General features: G+C 39.5%; 1 protein-coding gene across 6 annotated transcripts in view; it reads left to right on the top strand.

Moving 5' to 3' along the window:
• Positions 1 to 383: 383 nt before the first annotated feature.
• Positions 384 to 23,972, top strand: part of PEX5L (peroxisomal biogenesis factor 5 like) — a 208,557-nt gene continuing 184,968 nt past the window's right edge. For 5 of the 6 annotated variants that reach the window (XM_045198357.3, XM_045198348.3, XM_024563879.4 and 2 more), the window contains exon 1: positions 385 to 901. In XM_045198357.3, coding sequence (XP_045054292.1) covers positions 881 to 901 — 21 coding nt within the window. In that variant the 5' untranslated portion in view covers positions 385 to 880. Of the gene's footprint in view, positions 902 to 23,972 lie in introns of all 6 variants that reach the window. The other variant, XM_045198349.3, reaches the window with a different exon arrangement.

Raw genomic sequence — 23,972 nt, 5'->3', positions numbered from 1 at the left:
AGGGCGCTCCGCAATGAGGAACCGAGGGCTGGGTGAGTGACACGGAGGTAACTTGTGAGAGCCGAACGCTAACAGAAGTAAACTCTTCGGACACCCCCGCACCGATCATGTTAGAACGACGGGTTCCGTCGGTATTGATGGCCCCCCAGAGAGATAATGCATTTTCCTCCCACTTTTCTTGCAGCTGGCCATCGGCTCAGCTAAAATTGCCCAGCAGCGGCCGCCGCACCTGAACGCGTAGCGTGACCACCGCCACCCCCGAGCACGCGCAGGGTGGGAGGGCAGGTGCGCCCCGCCCTCCGTCCGCTCCCCGGCCCGCCGGGAGCGCGCGCGCGCGCCCGGCCCCCAGGCTCCGGGCAGGGACGCGGCCGGGAGGGTGGCGCGCGCCCGGCCCCCAGGCTCCGGGCAGGGACGCCGCCGGGAGGGTGGCGCGCGCCCCGCTCGGCAGCTGCGGCGGCGGCGGCTGGTGTGGGCGCTCACGTCAGGGCTGGCGCGGAGGAGGGGGAGGTCCGCGGCGGAGAGAGTGAGAGAGACATGAGGCAGCCCGGCAGGAAGCGAGAGAGAGTTCGGCGGAGAAGCCGTGAGTTTTAGAGACGCCGGCGAACCGGACCTGCGCCTGCGGGAGAGCCCAGCCGCCCGCTCCTCGCCTCCCGCGCGCGCTCTCCCGCGTCCGCTTTCAGCACCCCGGGCGGAGAACAGTTCCCGGCAGCCGGCCGCGCCGCGCAGGGGCCGCCGCCCGCGGGGAGCCCCGAGCCTCCGACCCGGCCCAGGGCCCCCTGTGAGAACCCGGGGTGCCCGCCGCCTCCCCCTTCTGTCGTGTGCGAGGGAGCCCGGGGAAGCATCCGGCGGCCTCAGGAAGTCCCGGAGAAGTCGAAGCAGAATGTACCAGGGACACATGCAGGTAAGCCGTCTCCGTCCTAACTGGAAAGCAATCCCGGGGGCTCGCCTGCGAGCGAGGCGGCTCGCCAAGTTACTGTGGTCAGGCGCCGCCTTCGCACAGTTCAACAAGTGAAGTGGTGCAACGTGACCGCGGCATTGCTGCCCGGCGCTGCCGGGGGAGCTGCACCTGGTTCGGAGGGAAGGAGACCGGGCGGGGGGGGGGTGGGGGAGACCACCTCGGAACTTCGATCGGGGAAGTTTGTCCCCCGTGCAGTCCCTGAGCCTGTTTCTTTAAACAAGCGCAGGGAGCCCGAACAGAGGAAACCTGGAGCCGACCGTGTTTCCGTTGTAGTCCTCTTGATGCATCTGGGCATGTATGTCAGCTGAAGGGCAAACAATAATAGGAGAGACAAAGCGTTTTCCTTTGCCATCTGCAAAGGCTTCTTGGCAGTTCAAACACTTTGCACTTTTCATTATTTTAAAGTGATATTTTTTAAGTGTCTTGGGCTGTATTTTCCCCCTCGCGATGATGGGACAGTGTCACCTATCCCTAGAGTTACAGGATGACTGGGGAGGATGAATTTTAAACATACGTCCAAGAGGCTGCAATGTTTTTCAGGGGGCTGTAGTGCCTTCAGTTACGAATGCTCGTTAGGGCTGAGCTGCTGCTTCTCTCTGATGCACTCTACTCTCTTGGGCAAAGATTACTTTAACCTTGACTCCAGTTCTCATTCACCTGGTTGGTTCTTCTTTATAGAGGCAGGTGTATGCTTTAGGCGAAAAAACTGAAATACTAACTCAGCTTCTTAAAGTGTGAACTGAGCTCTTTTTGCTTTTTCTAAATACTGTAGTCATCAGGTTTGATGTCTGAGCTTCCCTTCCGTTCCAAAGATGGTCAAATACAGTCATTATACGTGGTGCCTTTACCCTAGTGTGTAACATGTGTGAATACAGAAGGTGTTGCTTCTGTGTCTTTTGGAGCAATTGAAAATAGATATATATGTAGTTGCATATTTAATTTCCAAGTCTGTAAGAAAATTCCTTTGGACTATAATTTAATTTTACATAAAATGATATTGTATCATATTGCTAAATTTTGTAAGAATTCTGAATCAGCACTATCAGAATTCCAAAAGCATTCTCATATTGCTGACATCTTCCTGTTTTGAAAATTAGTAATGGAATTATATCACAGTTGATGGACAATAATTAATGATTGAAGTATGTTTCTAAATATGTATAATAAATATCATATGCTTGTTTCTTATTAAAGCTACACTAGTTAGAAAGTTCAGTAACAAAGAAGCATTCAAACAATGACTGCTGAAAAATTAACAAAAGATTATTACTATAGTTTTATGCTTCATCCCCACCCAAGAATGGTACTTGCAATTTTATATATTACCTATTATCCTCAAACAGTTTCTTTGTAAGAGTAAAAGAGAAGGGTTTTAATAAATAGAGTTATTCTTCAGAAAATTACTCATTGACACAAAATTCATAATTGACAACTTGGGCAATTTACAAAAACTTTCCACATCGTTTTGTTTGTTTGTTTGTTTGTCTGTTTCTTTGTTTGAAAATACAGTTTTGTGGATGGAAGACTGAAGCAACAATCTGGTAAATTTGTGAACCCTAAAACAATTTTAACTTGGTTTCTGAATATTTCAATGGAAGATGTTTTTGAAACTTGAATTATCTAGAACAATGTCTGAGAGTTTCATTTCACTTTGAGAGACTAGACAAAATTTAAGACTCTGCATATGCTCCAAATTTAATGGTTTTTTTGCTTGTGCAATGCTTTAACAACAAATATGATGGCTGGCAGTAAAACTCACAAATCTATGCTGCCAAGTTTAACTTGAAAATGTTACTAAATGAAGACTGTAATCAATATGTTTGCCAAAGTTTAAGAGCACAATTATTTTTTTCTATTTACTATTGACCATTACTTTTAAACATAAAACTTCTAAGGCTTTACTAGTTTAATAGCTACTAAATGATATGATCATCTCAATGAGAATTCCCACCCCCCAGAAAATAATGTCTATTACAAACTGATTTATAGTAGTCATTTGCTTACATTTTAAAACCCCAGTCTCTTCCTCAAAGAATAGTATTTACCCTTTGACAAAGGGTAAATACTTCATCATGTTGGTATATTTAGATTAAATAAAGAATCTTTCCTTGTCATCAGAGATAGTACCATCTTCTTGGGTGTACCTGACTCTAATCTCAAGAAAGGAGAAACATAGTCCAAACACTCTAGAGGGTTTGTAATTAAAATATAAATGCGTATTTGGTGAAGCGAATCAGGATGAGCAGATTTACTAAAATTTCTGCCAACTTTGGAGTTTGTTTGAAACACTGGTGTTTCCTAACCGATACCTTAAAACACAAGTGAAACAGAAAATATTTGCCATGATTTGCTGTACCTCCTTCTCTTTCTTGTATCCAGGAGATTTTAAAATAAAATGCTTTGTAAATAAACAACCTGGATTGGAGGAGGTATTCACATGAAGCGTTAAAAGGTAGTTGAATTTTAAACTCCTGCAGAGCCTTTATTTTTGCAACTTAATGAGTTTGAAAATAAACTTTTTTAATTCTTATACATGCAGCAATTCATCCAGTTTACTGTAAAAACTGAATTTATTTTAGAAGTCACAAACTTTTAAAAAACACTGCTAGCTCTTTAGAAGATAAAAGCGGACATCTATTACAGGTAGATACACAAAGCATAGCATAGTAGCACATATTTTTTGGCTTCATAGTAAATGTCACGGGTATATTTATTAGGAGCAAGGCCCCAGAGTTATGCTGTTTTCCAGCTGCCTCAACAATTATTTCCAAAGGGAGTTGATCACCCCAGAAACTTAAGCAAAGATGTTTCTTTAGTGACTGTTTTAGATTTACTTTTTTTTTTCCCTTTGACTAAGGGGGCCAACGGTGGTTATGTACTTAGCATCAGTTCTGACCAAACTCTCTACTCCGAATAGATAATCTGTGGTCTTATTCCTTCCAGTACCTCTGTATGTTATGTACTGTGATAATTACTTGTATGCGTACATGAGTTAATACTGCCAATTCAAGCAAAATAGTTATTTGGCTCAGTATTTTTCTTTAATCATACTTCTTCCCCCTGGAATTATAGAACAATATAATTTCAATTTTAAACTAAGATTTGTTTTTTTATTGTTAATAAAGCATCCACAGTGAATTTTTTGTTTAAAAAAGTTATTTCAGAAGGCAGTCAAACAAAAAATCTGTTCGTAATTATAATTGATCTCTATTATAGGCATTCAAAACAGGCTTTTTCAACTATTCAAGCCAGCTAAGGAAACAGTCTATACCCTCTGCCTTCACAAGATAAAAAACTAAATAAAATTTAAATGACAAAATTATAAGATTGTTAACAGCTCTAAGAGTAGTCATTTTATTTGTCTTTCCCCAAAGGGGTTTTCTGTTTGCCTTTATTTATGACTTTGCTTAAGCTTTTTAACAAAAATCTGCATGAAGGGGAACAGCTTGGGTAACACCAATTGTGTTAATGCATTAGGTCTGGGCACTTGAGATTCATTTCAGTTCACTAGAAACAATGAACATAGGAGCCAGTGCAAGGTAAGATTATCGAATGTTGTTTTCAACATCTGTGACAGCAGTTTGTCATCACTGAGATCCTAAGCAAAACTGAAAAATAGACAATATTTAGCACAAGTACTTCACTTCTCTAATAGATCCATTTTTCCCTCCAGATGCCACCATTTTCTATCCTGTGTCATTTTTTTATTAACCCTTTGCAAACAAAGATATAATTAATACCAGTACAGCACACATACACACCTCACAGTGTATTTGCATTTTCAGAGGAGAATCTTTGAAGATTGGTTTGGGGAGGGGGCCAGGGGGTATTTTAAGGAGAATGAAGCAGTGCTGGCCTGAGGCCAGAGCTGGTCGTATTGTTTTGGTCAGGGGTAGCTGCTGCCTTCCCATCTCCCCGCAACTCAAGTGAGACCTGCCCTCCTCCTTGAAGTCTTCCTGTGAGTGGTAATGAGCATTAATACAATGAATTTATTGCCTGGAGTATTTTTACCTAGAACTCTATTGACGTAAATTCATGTACGGTGAAGCTTATGTCAAAATTATGACAAAATGACAAGCTTCAGCAGGATTTTGAAGTGCCTTTCTATATATTTACAAGCAAATCATGCTTGGAATGAGTGTAATATTGAACTTCTAACACTTAGAAATTATAACACTTATGTTATAATATTGTAGAGTATTTGATTAGCCTGAAGATTTTATTCCCCAGCCATTCCAGCCAACAGTTTACATTATACACTTACTGTAAGAAACACAGTATGTTCTTCCTAGATTTTGTTTATGGTTTATAAACATTCTTCCTAAAAATATGTGTTTGAAAAAAATTTATCAGCATGTGAATGTTTTGACTATACAACATTTTTAAAGAACAAGAAAAGGTTAAAACAGAACTTATTAATTTTAAAATCCTGAATCTCTAGTAGTACCACTGCCAACCTAAGAAACATTAACATGTGATGCACCATGTAATCAAAACATCTGGCAGGCTGCTTTCTTACACTTTTCATGGAGATCACACGTTGCCAGCACGGGCATAAGGCAGAGCTGTTTAAAGGTTTTATGTTCTAGAATTAACTTCTTGATGCTTTTATGGAATAACTAGTGTGCACTTCTTGCACTAAATGTGAAGGCAAACCCTAGCCTAATGTTTTCTTATTAAAAGACCTAAGTCTGATCTAAATGTTTTGGGACATCTAAATATGATGTAATTTCAAATACACTAATAGAGAAATTGGAGTTGCCAAGTTTCTGAAACATGTTATCACCTTTTCATAATTCAAATTTACATAAGGAAAAATCATCTTGAAATGTAGCATATAACTCAGGGATCAGAGAACAGAGTGCTATGATTTGGGAGTTATATTTTTTTCAGTGACCCCTTCTTTTATCTCTGCTTCCCCCAATTTCACCAGTCTTCACCTATACCATCCCTTTACTAGGAGTACCAAATGGAAGACTTCTTTCCCAGTCTGTCAAAAAGGATCTTTATATCTTATCTGTCAGTGTATTATACAGAGTATAAACAAGAAGATAGTTAGTACCTTGTTGGTTAAATACCAAGATCATTGCTGATTGTTCTGAGCTCAGCGTACAATGCAACACAGTGCCAGTGTTGCCTCATAACATCATTTTGTACTGATCCTTACTAGTACAATATATTAGTCCTTCTGTTAAAACTTCATTATATAAATGATCATTATTATTCTCCATGTGAGATTTTACTAAATTGATCATCTTTACATATTATTTTTAGACAATCACTGTAGAAATTTCACAGATGAAAAATAGTGTGCTCATTTAGATAGAAAGAGGCTGCTTATGCACCATTTCATTGAAAAGAAGCACATAGAACCCTGCCAGCAGCTCTGAAACGGGGGAAAATTGAGCCAAGTGGGAGAGTTTGCATTGCAGGTGCGTATACAACTCCCCAAAGCCCCTGCTCATGCACAGAGATTTCAGAAAAACCAGACAAACCCTGCAAGTGGGATTTGGTGTGGTCTAAACTTTTTTTCTCCCAAAAAGAATGCCATATGGTGATCTATGAATCATGGAGAGTCCAAGGGAGGATTGGTGCTTCTGTGATGCCAGAAATCTACCTAGGGAGCTACAAAATCCCCACTCCTACATACGGTCTTAAAATGTATGTGGTTTTTAAAGCAACGGGTATGGTAGAAGAATTCAAAACCATTTCCTATGAGTAATGATTGAAGGAACTGGGAATGTTTGGCTTAGAATGTAGATGGAAGGACACCATGATGACTCTACATAAATATTTGAAGAGTTATTATGTAGGAAGGGGACAGAATTGTTCTGTGCAGCCTTGAGGGTTAAAGCTGATATTATAACAGTGCAAGATAAAAAGTTTCCTCAAGACAGTGACAGTAAGAAGACCCTGGATACAGCACGAAATCCCACAGAGTAAGATGCCTACCTGGAGATGAAGGAGGTCTAGAGTGAAGAAGGGGAGCTTATGGGTGAGCAGAGCACCATGTCCCTGCTTGCCTATAGGCCTCTGTTCCAAGACCATTATGCCTTGTGGAAGAAATCCAGTGAAAAGCACCATTGGGAGCATGTGTGTTTGTGTGTACATGTCTTTGTGTCTCACCACAAACGGTTGTAGCCAACTGGAGTAGTCACCTAAAATAAGCAAACTCTAACACGTCCTGAAGGGGAGTATTCCCTAGTTACCTGAAAGCATATGGATGAACATCAGACGAAGGCATGCCGGTATCATCATGCCAAGTGATTAAAAATAGCAAAAGGTCAGAAAATATGGAACCTCTTTAAGGAAATGAGAAAGAGGAAAACATTTAAACATTATGAGAAGATGAAGCTGCTAGAGCAGCAAAACATCTTTTTATCTCCTTTCGCACAGGTGTTAACTGTAACATGCTTATAGTGAATGGTATCCTTTGATCATGTGGTGATGTGCCTTCTGATTGGGCAGTTATTGTGTGCACTTGTACCACCTGGAAGCTTGTTGGAAATGCAGACTCTCAGGTCCCACCCCAGACCTACTGAATCAGAAACCAAATTTTTATGCATTTAACATTTGAGAAGCACTTATCTGAAAACATCTATGTGGAGGACAGGGTCTGATCTACTGCACTGAGAACTCAGCAAAAACCTTGATTCTTTGCTAGCTTTCTGATATCACAGTGGTGTGATGAGGTCCCTGAGAGACGAAATGGCAAGAGCAACTACCACAACATGTTTGAATAAAATGTCTTCCTTATATTGACGCGATAACCTCCAGCCAATTGTTTGTAGTTTTTCATTTGCTAAAAGCAAATGAAAACTTATTATGTTTCACCTGAATAAAACAAACCTTCAAATATTTAGAGAACTATGATGTCCTCATCCCATTAAATCTTTCTTCTCTATGATTAACAGTCTAGTTCACCCAACCGTTTCTCATAATGACATTTCTGATGTTGTAATGGCTCCATGAAAGTATGGCCCTCTGAATAAGACATACTGCTCAAGATGTGCCCTGACCAATGTCAAGCGCTTTGGGATTATTTATTTCTTGGCACAGCCATCTACTCAGACAGCTTGAGACTACTTTAGCATCTTTAAACTAAATTGTTCTCTAAATTGTTCTGATATGTCTGTTCTCTGCATGACATGGGAATTTTCTCACAGGTAGTAGGTCTTTATACAAGAATAATCTCGAATCCAAATGTGCTCATTAGGAAAAAAATGGCAAATGTGCTCATTAGAATATTCTAGGTTAACATTTCCTTTTGTCTCTAACAATTGCACTGGTATTCAGTTTTGAGGTCACAGAATCCTTGGTTTGAAGGCCTTCAGAAAATGTCTTTGTCCAAGTATCTCATTTCAAAGATGAGAACATTGAGGTTCAGATTAGTGAGAAACTTGCTCAAGAAGTCCCATATAGGTTAATTAGCGGAGCTAGTATGGGAATGAAAGCTGCCTTACCCCAGTGTGCTAGGTACCTCATACTATTATTCTTTATTTTAATGTTTGTTACCATAAAAAGCCTAAGTGAAAGTAAACATTATAGTAAAACACCAGATGTTTCAGATGTCCAGGTTTTTGACATTTAGTCATAAAAAAATTATATTTTTCTGTTTTTCAGTTTTAATGTAACTCTTTGACATTTATGTGTTCAGTTTTGGTAGTCGTTTGGCTAACAGTGGAATAAAATCTAATCTGTAAGTGTGTTTTAAAAGTTAAATGAGACACCATGAATAATTGTGTAATTTCTTTTCCTAAAGGTGTTCCCCAGTGTCTCTACGTAGACCAACCAGATTGACCATTTTAGTGAACTAATTTGATAGGTTCTTGGAACTAGCTGCCTAAATATACAACTAAATCAGTCAGGCATTCTTGGTTCTAAGAAACAGATACCAACTCTGGCTCATTTAAACAGAAAAAGGATTTATTAAAAGTATAGTTAGACAATTAATGAGCATAGGAGGAATGATAAAGACAGAAAAATCAGTATTTTGAAATCATAGTAAAAATTGATTCAAGTGAGAATCATCAATGAAGCTAAATTGAGGAAGGGGGCAGTCTGAGGAGAAATAGGATATTTATACGACATGAAAATATCACCCACATAAGTTACAAAAGAAAAAAATAGTAACTTTTCAATGGATAAATTGGACAGCACCCTAAGTAATCAAAATCAGTGTCGCCAGTAAGGTAATTATCTGGATGTCCATCTCTGGATGTGACGCCCTGAGGAAGACACAGCATCATTCATATAATGTTGCTATTGAGAATGCACAGTCTGAATCTAATCATGAGAAAATCTCCAGAGAAACACAAAATGAGGGATACTCTATAAAGTAAGCAAATTGTATTTTGATATTTCTCAAAAATATCAATGTCATGTAGAACAGGGAAGAACTGAGATGTTTACAAATTAAAAGACTAAAGAGACATGACAGCCTGAATGAAGTACAAGATCCCGGTCTGGAGCTCAGAACAGGAAAGAAAATCACTATAAAGCACACCACTGGCACACTCGAAACTTGCATAGGGACTGGAGATTAGATAGGCATTACTATTATACTTCCTGAATTTGATAACTAGTTATGGCTACGTAAGACAGTATTCTTGTTCGTTGGAAACACATGCTTCTGTATGAAGAGGTAAAGGGGCATAGTGTATGTAACCTACTCTCACGTGATCTGGAATAATTACAATAATAATACGCATGATATAATTACAGAGAGAGAGGTGGGAGGAGAGAAAGAAAGAGGAAGCAAATACAGCAAAATGTTAAAAATTGACAAATCTGAGGAAAGGATATTATGGAAATCTATTGTACTGTTCTTGCATTTTTTTCTGTGAGCTTGAGATTATTTTAAAATAAAAAGGGGTTTTTTAATGCTTAAAAAAAGTATATTGGAGCATTCACAGACTCCTAGAACTAGTCTTGAGATAGAGGGACCAAGCAATATACTGGAGCATGGCCCCAAACTCCAAACCAGACTAGTACAGATCCCACTGCTGCCCTTACAAGATAAGTAACATCAGAGCTTGCAACCCTAACACCCCGACTGGGCACTCATTCAGTCGCTGGCCACTGCTGCTGCCCACGGAAACCCCATGCTGGAGCTTCAGCGCTGCCCTCCACTGTCAGGATGAGTTATCTACCACAACTGCTTTTATGTGCTCTGAAATTCCAGTTCAAAGTGGGGGCAGGTATGGACGGCTAGTGGAGCCACGTTACACATCCATACCCTGTCTGCAAGATAGCCTGGGAAAGTTCATATCTGCTTACCAGAAGACTCCAGAGTGGGCAATTTCCCAACTGTACACTTTAGCTTTTGGAAAGTTAAAGAAAAAGCCAATGCCCACTATAACATGTTATGGATATTGCTTGAAAGTAAAATAAACTCCTCTCTATCTTCACTAAAGCCAATCTGCCTTGAAGGAGAAGAAAATAATTCTCTTGAAGCCCTGTGCTTATTTGTTACTACCTGCCATTACATGCAGGCCTGTAGGAGAGTAGTGTAAAGCTAGTGTATATTGGTTTCTTCAAACACGAAGCAAAGAAGAGCAGAATGATCCCTCCTTCATTCATCAATGTCCATCTACTGCCTACTCCTACTCTTTTTGAGAAATTGGAAAGAGCCCTGTGAAGAGTTTAGTAATTAATCATGGAATTAAAATACATAAAATGAACCCTAGTGATAAGAACTTTTGTCCCTCCATATGCAGGAATTTAATGTGGAAAACTGGACACATTAGTGTTTCATATTCATCCAAAGGATGATTATAATCAAGATGCCCTGTGCATTTGAGTCATTAATATTGATATGCAGTCTATTAGACAAGATTTATGTAAGACAAAAACAGTGTTCTTAAGCTTGGGGCAAGATTAAATGAGAACAGAATCTTGGAGGAATAAAGGTCTTTAGAGTTCACATAGCACAACTTTGTCATTTCACATATGAGGAAACTGAGAGCTCAGTCTTGGTGGAATTAATTCTGGAATTAATTGCTTCTCCCCAAAATGAAATTAAAAAGGCATGCTAAAAGGCTTTCCATGGCATGCATCTTATATTGCATAATAGCCCCTCACATTTGAAGAGGCTCCAAAAACATAACGGTTAACAGTTTGAGCTCCAGGATCAGATTTCCACAAGTTCAAATCCTAGCTTTATCAAATCCATGTATTATGTGTGTGATCTTGCTCTGATACCTTATGCCCTCTAAACCTCGCTTTGTTCATCTGGACGTGGAGATAATAAATGTACCCATACATAATGATGACTTTGTAAGGATTAGCTCTTATGTTTTATAGAGCTGGCAAAGTGTTTCATGCACATTGTGTGTGGAGGAAAGAGTTTAGTTCACAGCAGTGCCTATTGTACTTGGTTGTTTACAGTGGTGGCAGATGCTTGGTTTTCTTGTTCTCTCACAGTTCTGGATTTTCTTTTTTTTTTTTTCCATCCCCAAACTCTTGCCTCCTGTATACTGAGTATTTACTTCACTTTTAATATTCCACTCAAATGTTGTCTCCTCAGTGAGTGCTGCTCTGCACCTCCACCAACATCCTTCCATCCTCCCCCCACACCGAACACACGCCCCTTGCAGACTTAGGGATGTCTTCCTTAATGCTCCCTTAGCACCTTATATGCATCACTAATACCATTATTGAACTAGAGCTTTATTCATTTCATTTTGTCAGTCTCCCCAACTATTGTAAGCCCATCTGTGTTAGTGACTGCATTCAACAGCTTTATATCTCTGGATACTGGTAGTACTAGGTACATACTATTAATGCAGTATTTGTTGAACAAATGAATTAATGAATTAGTGGATGAATGAATGGTTGAAATACTTAGAAGAGTCCCTTACTGTCCTGAATAAGAACTCCAAAGTAGGATGTTCTTTCTAATTCTAAGATGCACACGGCCCCAGAATCTAGTCTATTCCCATGAGTTTCAGGAGCGAATGCATAGCAAGTGAAGTTTCCACACACTTGAAAGGGAATCAATTGCAGGGAAACCTTATAAACCTTATAATTAGATTGCCACTGTAATTAACCAACACCCTGCTGTCAAAGCAGTCTATGCAGTTTAATGTGTTCAAACTCTTTAAAGCCTGAGGACAGTCTGGGGCTGCCAACTCAAAAATGTAATAGATCCTCCTAATGGTTTCTAACTGTACCTCTAACTGGCCAAGGTCATTTGGAATTACAGTCCATGCCTCTAAGGTTCTAGATGCCTCCTCACCACCTCGGCTGGTTGTCAACAGTGATTTTGATTCTAGTGCTAACACACGCACCTCTGAGACCACTGAGACAACAGAACATCACAGTCACAACTGCCCTAGGAGGCCATCATATGCTTACAACCAGTTTTAAGTGTTGCTTATACCTCCAGCCCCGACTTCCCCAATTATACACACACACACACACACACACACACACACAGAAGGAGCTGCCCTCCCGGGGGTCATCCAGGGGACATGTCCAATTTGTGACCCTATCTAAATGTGATCTTATTATTATGTATCCCGAGGTTACTCAGATATGGGCACCAGATATATGGAGGCATAATTCTTCCCACTCAGATGCAGGGTAAAAAATTCCAAAATCACATGTCAAAGCTCTCTAATAAGAGAGGAAGTAACTATGCCAGTGATATGTGCCACCTCTGGGCAAATTATTAAAAGGCACCTGCTCTGGGTTGGCAAAATATACGATCTCCTTTTCTCTGGAGGACACAATCTCACACACAGGCCCGCAATTTGGCAGGTGGACTTAGAGGGTTGGATTTCAGACATGACTTGTGCCCCTGCATCCAGACACCCTTGTACATCCATATGCATGAAGGAAGTCTCCTCTACCAACAGTTGTGTGTGTGTGTGTGTGTGTGAGAAGGTGTATGAAGCTGAAGAAATGAGCTCCATTTACCAAAGATAATCAAACACAGATTGGATGTGAGTTTGCTGATGCCTGTATGGATTCTAGGACTCTAGTATTATCAGGCCCTTAATTAGCAATACAATACTACTCAGAGTGTTTGGTCAGGGCAGATTTCCCAGCTTACTAGTAACCAGACCATGGAAAATACTTATTTCTTATGAAGCCAAAGATCAGCCACTCCCAATTCTTCAAAAGATATGGTGTTTGGGAGGATGCTGCTGAATTTGTCTCCATTCCGCAAATAACAAAAGATACTTTTCTACAAAGCTATTCCCAATATGACAGAACTCTCAACTGTGATAGAAAACTGATCATCTCTGCTACAATAGTCACTTTTTGTGAGAGGCTCATAAAAATTCATCTTTTGAGTGCTTCGGTGAGGTTGACAAAAGGTAGATACGTTATCTTTGTCCTGCTGATAAAGAGAATGCAGCTCACGGGGCTTGATTGCTTCACCCAAACTTCCGCATCACATTAGATGGTGACTAAGGACCAGAATCTGGGTCTTCTGATTTTTACTCTATTTCTTGAGTCTGCATAGAAAATTCAGTCCACATTTCCATATCAGTACCTCAGCTATTGCAAAATGATTCACCTAGGAATTTGCAAGTTTTCAGGAACATTGCATAACCTTGGACAGTAGAAAGTTTTGGTGCATTCTTCCTACCATTTACACAAGACAGATGCTAAGCCCATACAGCTTTATCAATTCTCTGAACTCAACATATCTATATCTATATATATCTATATATCTAATCTATCTGTCTTCCTATCTATATCTACATCTAATCTATATCTATATATAAGCTTAACACTTTGAGAATACCTTTGTGTGTGATGGGGAGCCAGGGAAACAGTGAGACTGTGGGATTAAACAGAGCTCAGGAGCCCAGTGCAAAGTCACCTTGCTGCCTGTGTAGAAACAGAATCTTGGGTTGTGCATATTAATCAAGCCAAGATATGCCCCCCAAGATCTGTCGCTTACCTAAATATTTTATTTTAATGTTTTGTTTTGTAATATGTTTGCTATTATAAAAATATTCGAAAAGAATATGGTGGTGAACCAGGTGTTTTATGTTTTACTTGGATGTTTTAACCTTTATTAAAGTCATCTTTAAAATACCTGACATTAACGTTGAAAAATTAGTCACTACTTATTTGGGAGACATTTCTTAATCTCATCTGCTCTTAGAGATCCATTCGTTTGCAGGGAAAGAGAAAATACAAGCTTTGTTGGAAAGAGACCTTCTAAAGGGCAGGATAAAGACAACTGTGGTGGAAATAAGCACAGATTTTACTAATCTCAATTGATATTAAAGTATCTACTTGAAATAGAGCCACTCCTTCCTAAATTCTTAATATTAATTTTAAACTTTCCATTACATTAGGAGTGGAAGGCCTAGAAGTAACATTGTAAACATTATAAAATTTAGAATATGATAGTATGGATCAAGTAACTAAATGTAAAGTTAAAGGTACCAAAATAAAAATCATATTTGCTTTCATAGTTGATTATGTTAAAATTAATTTTTTCAGGGATACACTTCTACCACATTAATGTGATTATAGCCTAGTTTCAGAATCAATGATAAAAGGATTTAAGTGCCTCTGTTATATCAAGGAAGCATTAATCTAACTAATCTTCTATTTTAAGAGCTAAAGTATAAGTATGCCACTCCTAGCTTATCAAAAATTATTTTTCCTATGGCTTTTACTGCACATAACTCTGTCATTTTTAATAAATGCTTAAGTGGACAGTCAAACATTTTGCAGGTAAAAAAATGTTAAAGTGACTAAAAGCTGAAATCATAGTTAATCTGGCCTCTATGCTCATGCTAAGTGTATATCTACAAACCAATTATTTCTTCCCAACTAAATAGCATTATCACTGACTGACCACTTCTACCTGATTCAGCTCAAAGTCAATATTTCCAAACTAGACTCATCACCACCAACAACCTTCATAAAGCTGTCTTCTCCTATTTTCCTGGATTGTTAAATAATACAACCACCTACTCAAGTATCTAAGTCAGAAACCAGGAAATCATTCTCTCTTTTTTCTGCCTCACTCTCCAAATCTAATGCCCCAGCACTTCCTCATCCACTCCTGCTCTGCCCTATCTCTCCATCCTCACAGCCACCACCTTAGATCACATCATCATCTTTATTTAAATAGTCACTGTGCCCTCCCCAACTAGTCTTTTCATTGCCAGGGTCACATGTATCTTATCACCATCTTGCTACAGCATTAATTTGATCAGATTCCTCTTCTATTTAAAGTTCTTTCAAGGTGCACCATCACCTATCACAGTGTTTTTCCAAACCCAGTAATCTCTACAATTGTTATCAAGAATACTTGTTAAAAATGTATTTCCCTGGACCCCACTGTAGCCCTGTTGAAGTAAGCTTGGTAACCTGCACTTTAACACTCTGTAGGTGAATTCAGTGTACAATGAACTGTGAAAGCATGGCCTCCAGAATAAGATATGACTTCTAAGGCCTACTTATTTGGCCTTCTCATCTACCACTCCCCCATAAGCACCCTGGACTGAAATTTCAGTGCTTCACCAAACTGCATCTGTGCTTCCAAGCCTCTGGCCTTCTCCCGTGACATTCTCTCTCTGACCAGAACACTTACCATGTCACCCACTTGACTAATCCCTCCTCATCCTTCAAAACTCAGTCGAAGAATTATTTTCTCCAAGGAGATTTCCCTGAGGTTACAGGGCTGGGGTACTCTCATAGCACCCTGAGCCTGTGCAGACCTGTCTCACCTCCCCTCACCGTGCTTTCTGGTGAGTTCCTTTGGCTGTGTCTTGTTCATCTACTTTTTACTTTAATTTATTGAGGTGTATTGTATAATTGTATACAATACAATTATATAGGTTTGAGGTATACAATTCTATAATAAATCATCTGTATATTGTATTGTCAAATCTCCTTTCACCATCATTTATCCACCCCTTTACTCTCTCCAATTTCCCCCAACCTCTTTCCCCTGGTAATCACCATACTCTTTTCTGAGGGTCTTTTCTTAACCTCCTCACCTGTTCTACCCAGCCCCTCAACCCAGAATCCCTTCTGACAGCTGTCAGTCTGTTATCCGTATCTATGGATCTGTTTTTATTTTGTTTGTTAGTTGATTTTGTTAATTAAATTCCAAACGTAAGTGAAATCATGTGGTATTTGTCTTTATCTGACTGGCTTATTTCACTGAGCAAAATACTCTCCAGGTTCATCCATGATGTCACAAAAGGTAAGATTACCTTCTTTTTTACAGCCAAGTAGTATTCCATTGTGTAAATGTACCACACCTTTTTAATCCATTCACCTACTGATAGACACTAAGGATGCTTCCAAATCTTGACTATTGTAAACAAAGCTGAAATGCACATAAGGGTACATATATTCTTTTGAATCAATATTCCAGATTTCTTTGAGTATATTTCCAAAAGTAAAACCACTGGGTCATAAGGCAGTTCCATTTTTAATTTTTTGAGGCATCTCCATACCGCTTTCCACAGTGGCTGCACCAATCTGCATTCCCACCAACAGTGCAAAAGTGTTCCCCTTTCTCCACATCCTCGCCAGCACTTGTTGTTTGTTGATGTATTGATGATGGCCATTCTGGCAGGTCTGAGATGGTATCTCCATGTGGTTTTAATTTGCATTTCTCTGATGATTAGTGACACTGAGCATCTTTTCATATATCTATTGGCCATCTGTATGTCCTGCCTGAAGAAGTATCTATTCAGGTCCTTTGCCCATTTTTAATTGGATTGTTTGTTTTCTTGTTGTTGAGCTTTATAATTTCTTTATAAATTTGGATATCAACCCCGTATCAGATCTATCATTGGTGAATATGTTCTCCCATTCATTGGTTAGTTTTTACATTTTCTTGAAGGTTTCCTTTGCTGCACAAAAACCTTTTAGTTTGGTGTATTTCCATTTCTTTACTTTTTTCTTTTGTTTCCCTTGCCTAAGGGGATATATGAGCAAAAAATATTATTTCGAGAAATCCCTGAGATTTTACTGCCTGCGTTTTTTTTCCAGGATTTTTATGGTTTTGAGTCTAACATTTAAAGCCTTAATCCATTTTGAGTTTATTTTGTGTATGGTGTAAGAAGGAGGTTCTAGATTCTTTTTTTTTTTTTTGCATGTATCTGTCCAATTGTCCCAACACCAATTATTGAATAGATTGTCTTTACCCCATTGTATACCCTTGCCTCCTTTGTCAAGTATTAATTTACCATAAAGGTGTGGGTTTATTTCTGGGCTCTCTGTTCCGTTTCATTGACCTACATGTCTGTTTTTATATCAGTACCATGCTTTTTTATATTACTATGTCCTTGTAGTATAGTTGACTATCAGGTAGCATGATTCCCCTCAGTTTCTCAAGATTGCTGTGGCTACTTGAGGTCTTTTGTGGTTCCACCTAATTTCTTGGAATATTTGTTCTAGTTCTGTGAAATATGCCATTGGTATCTTCATAGGAAATGTGTTGAATCTATGGATTGCTTTGGGTAGTATTGACATTTTAATGATGTTAATTCTTCATATCCATGAACATGATATATGTTTCCACTTATATGTGTCTTTTCAAATTCTTTCTTCAGGGTCTTATAATTTTCCAAACATATATTTTTTATATCCTTGGTTAAATTTATTCTTGTGTACTTTGTTTTTTTGATGCAAATGTGAATGGAATTGTTTTCTTAGTTTCCCTTTCTGATAGTTCATTATTGGTGTATATAAATGCAACCAATTGCTGGATATTTATTTTGTATCATGCTACTTAACTGAATTCATGTATCAGTTTTAGTAGTTTTTTGGCGGAATCTTCAGTATTCTCTATATTTAGTGTCATATCATCTGCAAATAATGACAGTTTTACTTCTTCTTTTTCAATTTGGATGCCTGTTGTTTCTTCTCCTTGTCTGATATCTGTGGAAAGACTGGTGAAAGTGGACATCCCTGTCTCTAACTGATTTTAAGGGAAACAGTTGTAGGTTTTGCCCATTAAGTATGATGTTGGCTGTGGGTTGTTATACATGGCTTTTATTACATTTATATATCTTTCCTCTATTTCCACTTTGCTGAGATTTTTTTAATCATAAATGGGTGCTGGATTTTATCAAATGCTTTTTTTTGCATCTATTGATATGATCATGTGCACTTTATCCTCCATTTTATTTATGTGGTGTATCAGGTTTATTGATATACAGATATTGTACCAAGCTTGCATCCCCAGAATAAATCCCACTTGATCATGGCATATGATCTTTTAAATTTATTGTTAATTCCAATTTGCTAATAATTTGTTGAGGATTTTAGCATCTATGCTTATTAGGGATATTGGCCTATAATTTTCTTTCTTTGTAGTGCCTTTATCTGGTTTTAGAATTAGGGTTAGGGTGGCCTAGTAAAATGAGCTTGGGAGTCTTCCTCCCTCCTGAAATTTTGGAATAGGTTGAGAAGGATGCGTGTTATTTCTTCTTTGAACATTTGGTAAAATTTGCCTGTGAAGCCATCTGGTCCAGGACTTTTGTTTGTTGGGAGTTTTTATATTACTGCTTTAATTTTGTTTGTTGTAATCTGTCTATTTAGATTTTCTGATTCTTCCTGATTCAGTTTTGGAAAACTGTATGTTTCTGGAAATTTGTGGTTATTTCTATGTATTAAGTAGATCCACTATGACTCCCAGGCTTTGTAGGGTGGCCTTATGTAGTAGGTGAACTGTGGAAGTCAGTGATGCAGTTTCTTTCATGACAAGCCCTGGGTGCCCTAGGAAAGTCCCTTGTAATTGAGTCTTGAATGCTATTGTCCTGTTCGTACATGGTGTTGATAATTCACTTTGGCTGACTGTGAAGATCAACCCCAACCACAGTGTATGAGCTACTACTGTGCAGGTGCTGACCACATGGTCTGGAATTCACCTCTGCAGGGCCTGGCACCTGCCAAGATCTCCCTTTGAATATTCTGTTTGTGAGTTAACTGGGTCCTGCTCTGATGTTATCTGAAACTGGCCACTGGGTGTGTTGGTTCTGAGGCCTCTTGGGAGAGACTCTGTTGTGGTCCAATGTCAGATGCTGCCTATGACGGGCCCTGAGCAATCTGTTTAGAGCTACAAAGCAATTCACATTTTGCCTCTGCTGTGCCTGGGTGTGCGCGGGAAGAATCAAGCAGCATACCAAGGCTGGCTTTTACCAGCTCCAGACCCAAGGTCAGGTCAGCAAAAGTCCCAAGGCACCCCAAGATCTGCCTTTGCCTGCCTCCTCCTGCCAAATGCCTATTAGGCTTAGTCCCTGAAAGTCTGTGGTGGTGCTTGAGTTGCATGAGGTACCACCAGGTAAGGGCAAGTGGTGTTCACCAGATGCATAATCTCAAAGTTGGTACCAGTGCTGTGTCTGAGGTTGCTCAACAAATATCCCAGATTTTACCAAGTCTAGCTGCCAGCCACTGGGTGCTCACACACCTTTGTAGTAGGGTAGGGTCTCACAGAGTCATCCAGGTATTTGGCCCAAACAGACCAAAATTTATCCATGTAAAGGGAGGACTCTACATTGTTCAGGCATTCAAGGGAAAATTTTACCCCATTCTAGAGTCACACAACTCAGTCTGTCTCAGATTCTTCCAAGAGCCTGATCTCATCAAGGTGGGACTATCCAGAGTTGGGAGAGAGGGAGGTACTGACTGGTCAGGCTTGGGGAGGGTGGGTAGTAGCCCCTGCCCCAAAGCCACACAACTCAGTCCCGAATTCTGCCTAGACCTTGGCAGGGCAGAGCCACCAGGAGTCAGGAGGGTGAAGCCTCTGGGAGCCTGGGGAGTAGGGCTAGAATATCTCCTGTGAGAGGGAGGAGCCAATGAGATTCACGAAAAAGTGGGAAGAATGGCCCCCACCTTAAAGCCATACTACTCAGCCACTAACACCCCTTGAGTGTGCTCAGTCGTCTACACCTTGGCTCAGGCAACTGACTCCTCAGCAGGACACCAGCTCTACAGCATGTGGTGAGAAGGTCCAGAGGGCAGGGCTATCCTTTCCCTCAGGCTGATGCTGTATGGAGGGGTGGATTCCACCCAAGAAAGATGGCATCTGCAGTGCGGGAGAGTGACTCAGCACAGGGGGTCCCAGTAACTGTGCCCTAAGCTCTCTCCCCAGAGCCACAAACCCCAGTCTCCACACCAGGCTGTAGTCCAGTTCACCCTCCCTCCGCCAGAGCCCAGAGTGAGTGGTTATAAACTAGATTTTGTGTGTTTGAGGGCACCTGTGTCTCAAGCAGACTCCTGTCACCCTGGCAGACAGAATCCCTGCTCATTTTCACAGCCAGATGTTATGTGAACACCACTTTCTGGCTCTAGTGCTCTGGGCTGGGCAGTGCAGCTTGGGGTTGAGACCCCATGCTTGTCAGGGGAGTATGCCTTCAGAGTCTCAGCCACCGCCCATGGAAGCAGGGCCAGCCCTCTTTGCATCTTCATCCTACCTATCAATTTTGATGTGGCTTCTTCTATAAGAAAACCTCTTCAGCTAGTCTTCAGTTGGTTATTCAGGTTGACTGCTCCATGTTTTAGCTGTAATTCCAGTTTGGTCCTGGGAGGAGGTGAGTGTAACAACCTCTACTCCACTGCCATCTTGGATCTTGATCATCCTTTTAACCTTGGCGCCCAGCACAGAGCCTGCTCAGGGTTGGTGAGCGATACATATCAGATTAAGTCATGAGTCATTGAACTAATTCATCTTTTAATTACCCTGAATTAATCTGTTCTGTTTGATTTAAACATCTAGAGATTCCCATAGACCAAAATAGATTGAACATTTTACCTAGGCTCTTTGAAGACAGAATGAAATTAAATTATGAAAATGGACTATTTTCCTTAAAAATCAATCAATCTTGAGTAATGCATTCAAATTCCTGTCTGATTAATTTTAAAGGAGGTGGGGGCAAAGGTGTGGAGAATCAAAGGAGGCATATGAGTCAGCAGGCAAAAGAGTTGGATCCTAGGCTTCCTTTTGTCCTAACTAGTACAGGATTTGGGGAAACACCTCTTAATCTTTGTAAGTACCACTTTTCTCTTTTTTTTTTAACTTTTTTTAATTGTCGTTCAAATGCAGTTGTCTTCATTTCCCCCACCATTTCCCTCACCCCAGCCATCCCCAAGTACCACTTTTCTCATCTAAAAAATAACTCAATAGAATCTTTCTTTCTCTAGTGCTATTAGTTTGTTATTCTAAACTAAAATTTATGAAATTAGCATTTTGAGATATTACTTAATGCAAGAAAAAAGTAATTTCAATAAATGATATGTAAAGTTTATCATATTTATATATGAAATTGGAATTTTGGGGAAAAAAACTATTGATCTAACTTTACCATAACATGAAGCCAAACCAATGTTATGTTTGCTCTACTTTCTTCTACTCAGTTGTAATATTTTGCCATATGGGTTTTGCATAATTTGTCTTATATAAAATGATAACCATCTGTTATTTATTCCCATGAATTATATTATTACAAGTAAAATTAATGTCATGGCATTAATTGAAAAAATGATTTTATATTTTCTTCATGGTTTTCAAAGTCATGGGGAAAATTTTTGAGTGTGGTATTAATCCAAGTCATGGTATTCCCCACTTGGGTGACCTTGGACAAGTTTATTATCCTCTCTGAGCATCTCAAAATGGAAAATGCAAGTATGCATTAAGTCATACAAAACCTGATTTCTTGAGTTCTGACCCCTGATAGTAAAAACACAGACTTGTTGCCAAAATTCAATACTAGATTCTCTGCTTAAGAAATACCCTTTATATTACTGAGGGTCAAAAAGAGTTGCTCACAGTAACTAGATAATAAAGAGTGTCTCATTAAAACAGAGGCTATCACTTCCTTTAAAAAATTTTGTATAACAAGATTATTATAGTAGAAATTATACTCTCAAACTAATTAATGGAATAAGTTAGTGACAGTGAGAAGTATTTCTACTTCCTTTCATCTATTTGATTTCCTCAGTGAACCCCGAAGAAATGTAGCCGTTGATGTGCTGCGTGTCTGATGCAGCTGCAGGTCTTCGGGAAGCTGCTTTTGATACACTCATTCAGAGAGCATGGAGGAAAATACGATGATAAATAAAAGTGGGAAACTAGACCCTTAAATCACTGAAAGTGACTTTTGGGAAACTTAAAATAGGTGATCTTGTAAGTCAAAAGTAGACACTAGAAACTAAAACTATAATCAGAGCCAAGCGCTTCCTTTTATAGGAAGCTAGCAATTTAATATCTTGGGGCAGTGAAAATTTTTGACTAACATTGGTTTTTAGAGAATAAAGAAAAAGCTGATCAAATGGGAGGAATATTTATGCACTTATTTATGCATTCTTTAAGAAACATGATTATACAAGTGAATCACAATATATATAAGCCTAAAAATGCAGAGTCTCAGAGTTCAAATTCTTGACTTTATTTCCAAGTACGATTCCATATGACCTTAAATAACCTATTTGATCTACTCCATGGCCCTACCCATAGCTTGTCAGAGACTACCCCCCTTAGTATTGAAAAAGATTTGTCACTTATTTCTTCTCACTTCCCACCACTTAGGCACACAATTAAAATAGACATCAATACATAGAGCTGGAATAATGCTTCCTACATATTGACCATTCACACCCAACTATAAAATGCAGTTCGTGGCACTGATTTCTGTGGTTCCAGAATACCTTTTATAGGGCAACCCAGAAACTCCAGCCCTGCTGTTCTGGATCACAATGAAAATTCCAGACAATTTGAACAAACTGAATCTGCAACAAGATCCAAGAGGCAGGGGGAGCCCTTTGAGAGCATAGCAATTGGATGTCACCAGAGAGGAGAGGCAGACCTAGATGACAGGCTTGTTGGGAACTGACTAAATGTTGTACCTCAAGCTTTCTGTGAATTGGTTTGCTGCTTTTCAGAGGAGCAGCCAATCTCATATTACAGTGAACATGGTCTCCAGGCCAACAAAAGCTCGTCTCCTCCTCCTCCTCCTTCCTAAAAAACAAACCAAACAAAAGACAGGTTTGGAAATAGCTGCACAGTCACAAATATTTGCATTGTGGCTGTGCAGCTATTTTACCCAAAATTATTCACTAAAAAAAAACCACGTTCTGATTTATAATAGTTTATGTTCATGATATTGTCGATTGGGGAGGACAGATCATATCACTAACAGAGGCACACATTATTAGTTACTTGGCATTTCTGGTAATTGTCAGTTACAATTGATTAGTGGTAAGGCCAGGACTGACTTCCCAATGCTACGGTCGGTGTTATTACCTTCAAAATACGCTCGCATGAGCTACACACTGGACAAAATGGCTCCAGCCCATTCCATAATAAAGTTAATGCAAACCTACCAGATAATGGAAAACTTGCAAGTATAAAACTAATCATAACCACAATTAACATATATATTTTGTTTTTGTTCATATGAGGAATATGGCATATGGGTGGGAAATCAGAGTATTACCTTTGGAGGGAAAGGATATTATCATGTCATATATATGTTCCACACACTAGAGTGCCTAATACACTATAAAACCATAATAAATATAAATCACTAAAATCCAATTTATTTTCTGGCCACACTCCTAGCAAAGTTTATCTAATTTTCAAAGCTTATCTGGCTGCTCTGGTGGGTGCTAGAATAAAATCTGAGAAACACACAGCAAAATAAGAAATAGATCTCTTCAGTATACCTGATATCCACCCACCCACCCTGAGTCTTCATTCTTCATCTTTCTTTTTTAAAATTTTGAATCTTGATCCCTTGCTCTGAACCTTTAAATCTAAACCTTTTCTGAAAGATGTGTATCCTTGTCATCATGATAGAAGTAAATTCTCATTCATTCATTCATTCATTATTATCAAATATATTTGAGCACTTTCTCTTTTTTTCAAAGATTTTATTTATTTATTTATTATTAGAGGGAGAAGGGAGGGAGAAAGAGGGAGAGAAGCATCACTGTGTGGTTGCCTCTCGAGCGCCTCCTATTGGCGACTGGGCCTACAACCCAGGCCTGTGCCCTGATTGGGAACCAAACCCGCGAC

Source organism: Desmodus rotundus, chromosome 2 (assembly GCF_022682495.2).
Source record: "Desmodus rotundus isolate HL8 chromosome 2, HLdesRot8A.1, whole genome shotgun sequence".
In the NCBI taxonomy this organism is placed as follows: Eukaryota; Metazoa; Chordata; class Mammalia; order Chiroptera; family Phyllostomidae; genus Desmodus; species Desmodus rotundus.
Note: the sequence above shows the minus strand (reverse complement) of the source record. Positions and strands in the feature narration are given on the sequence as shown.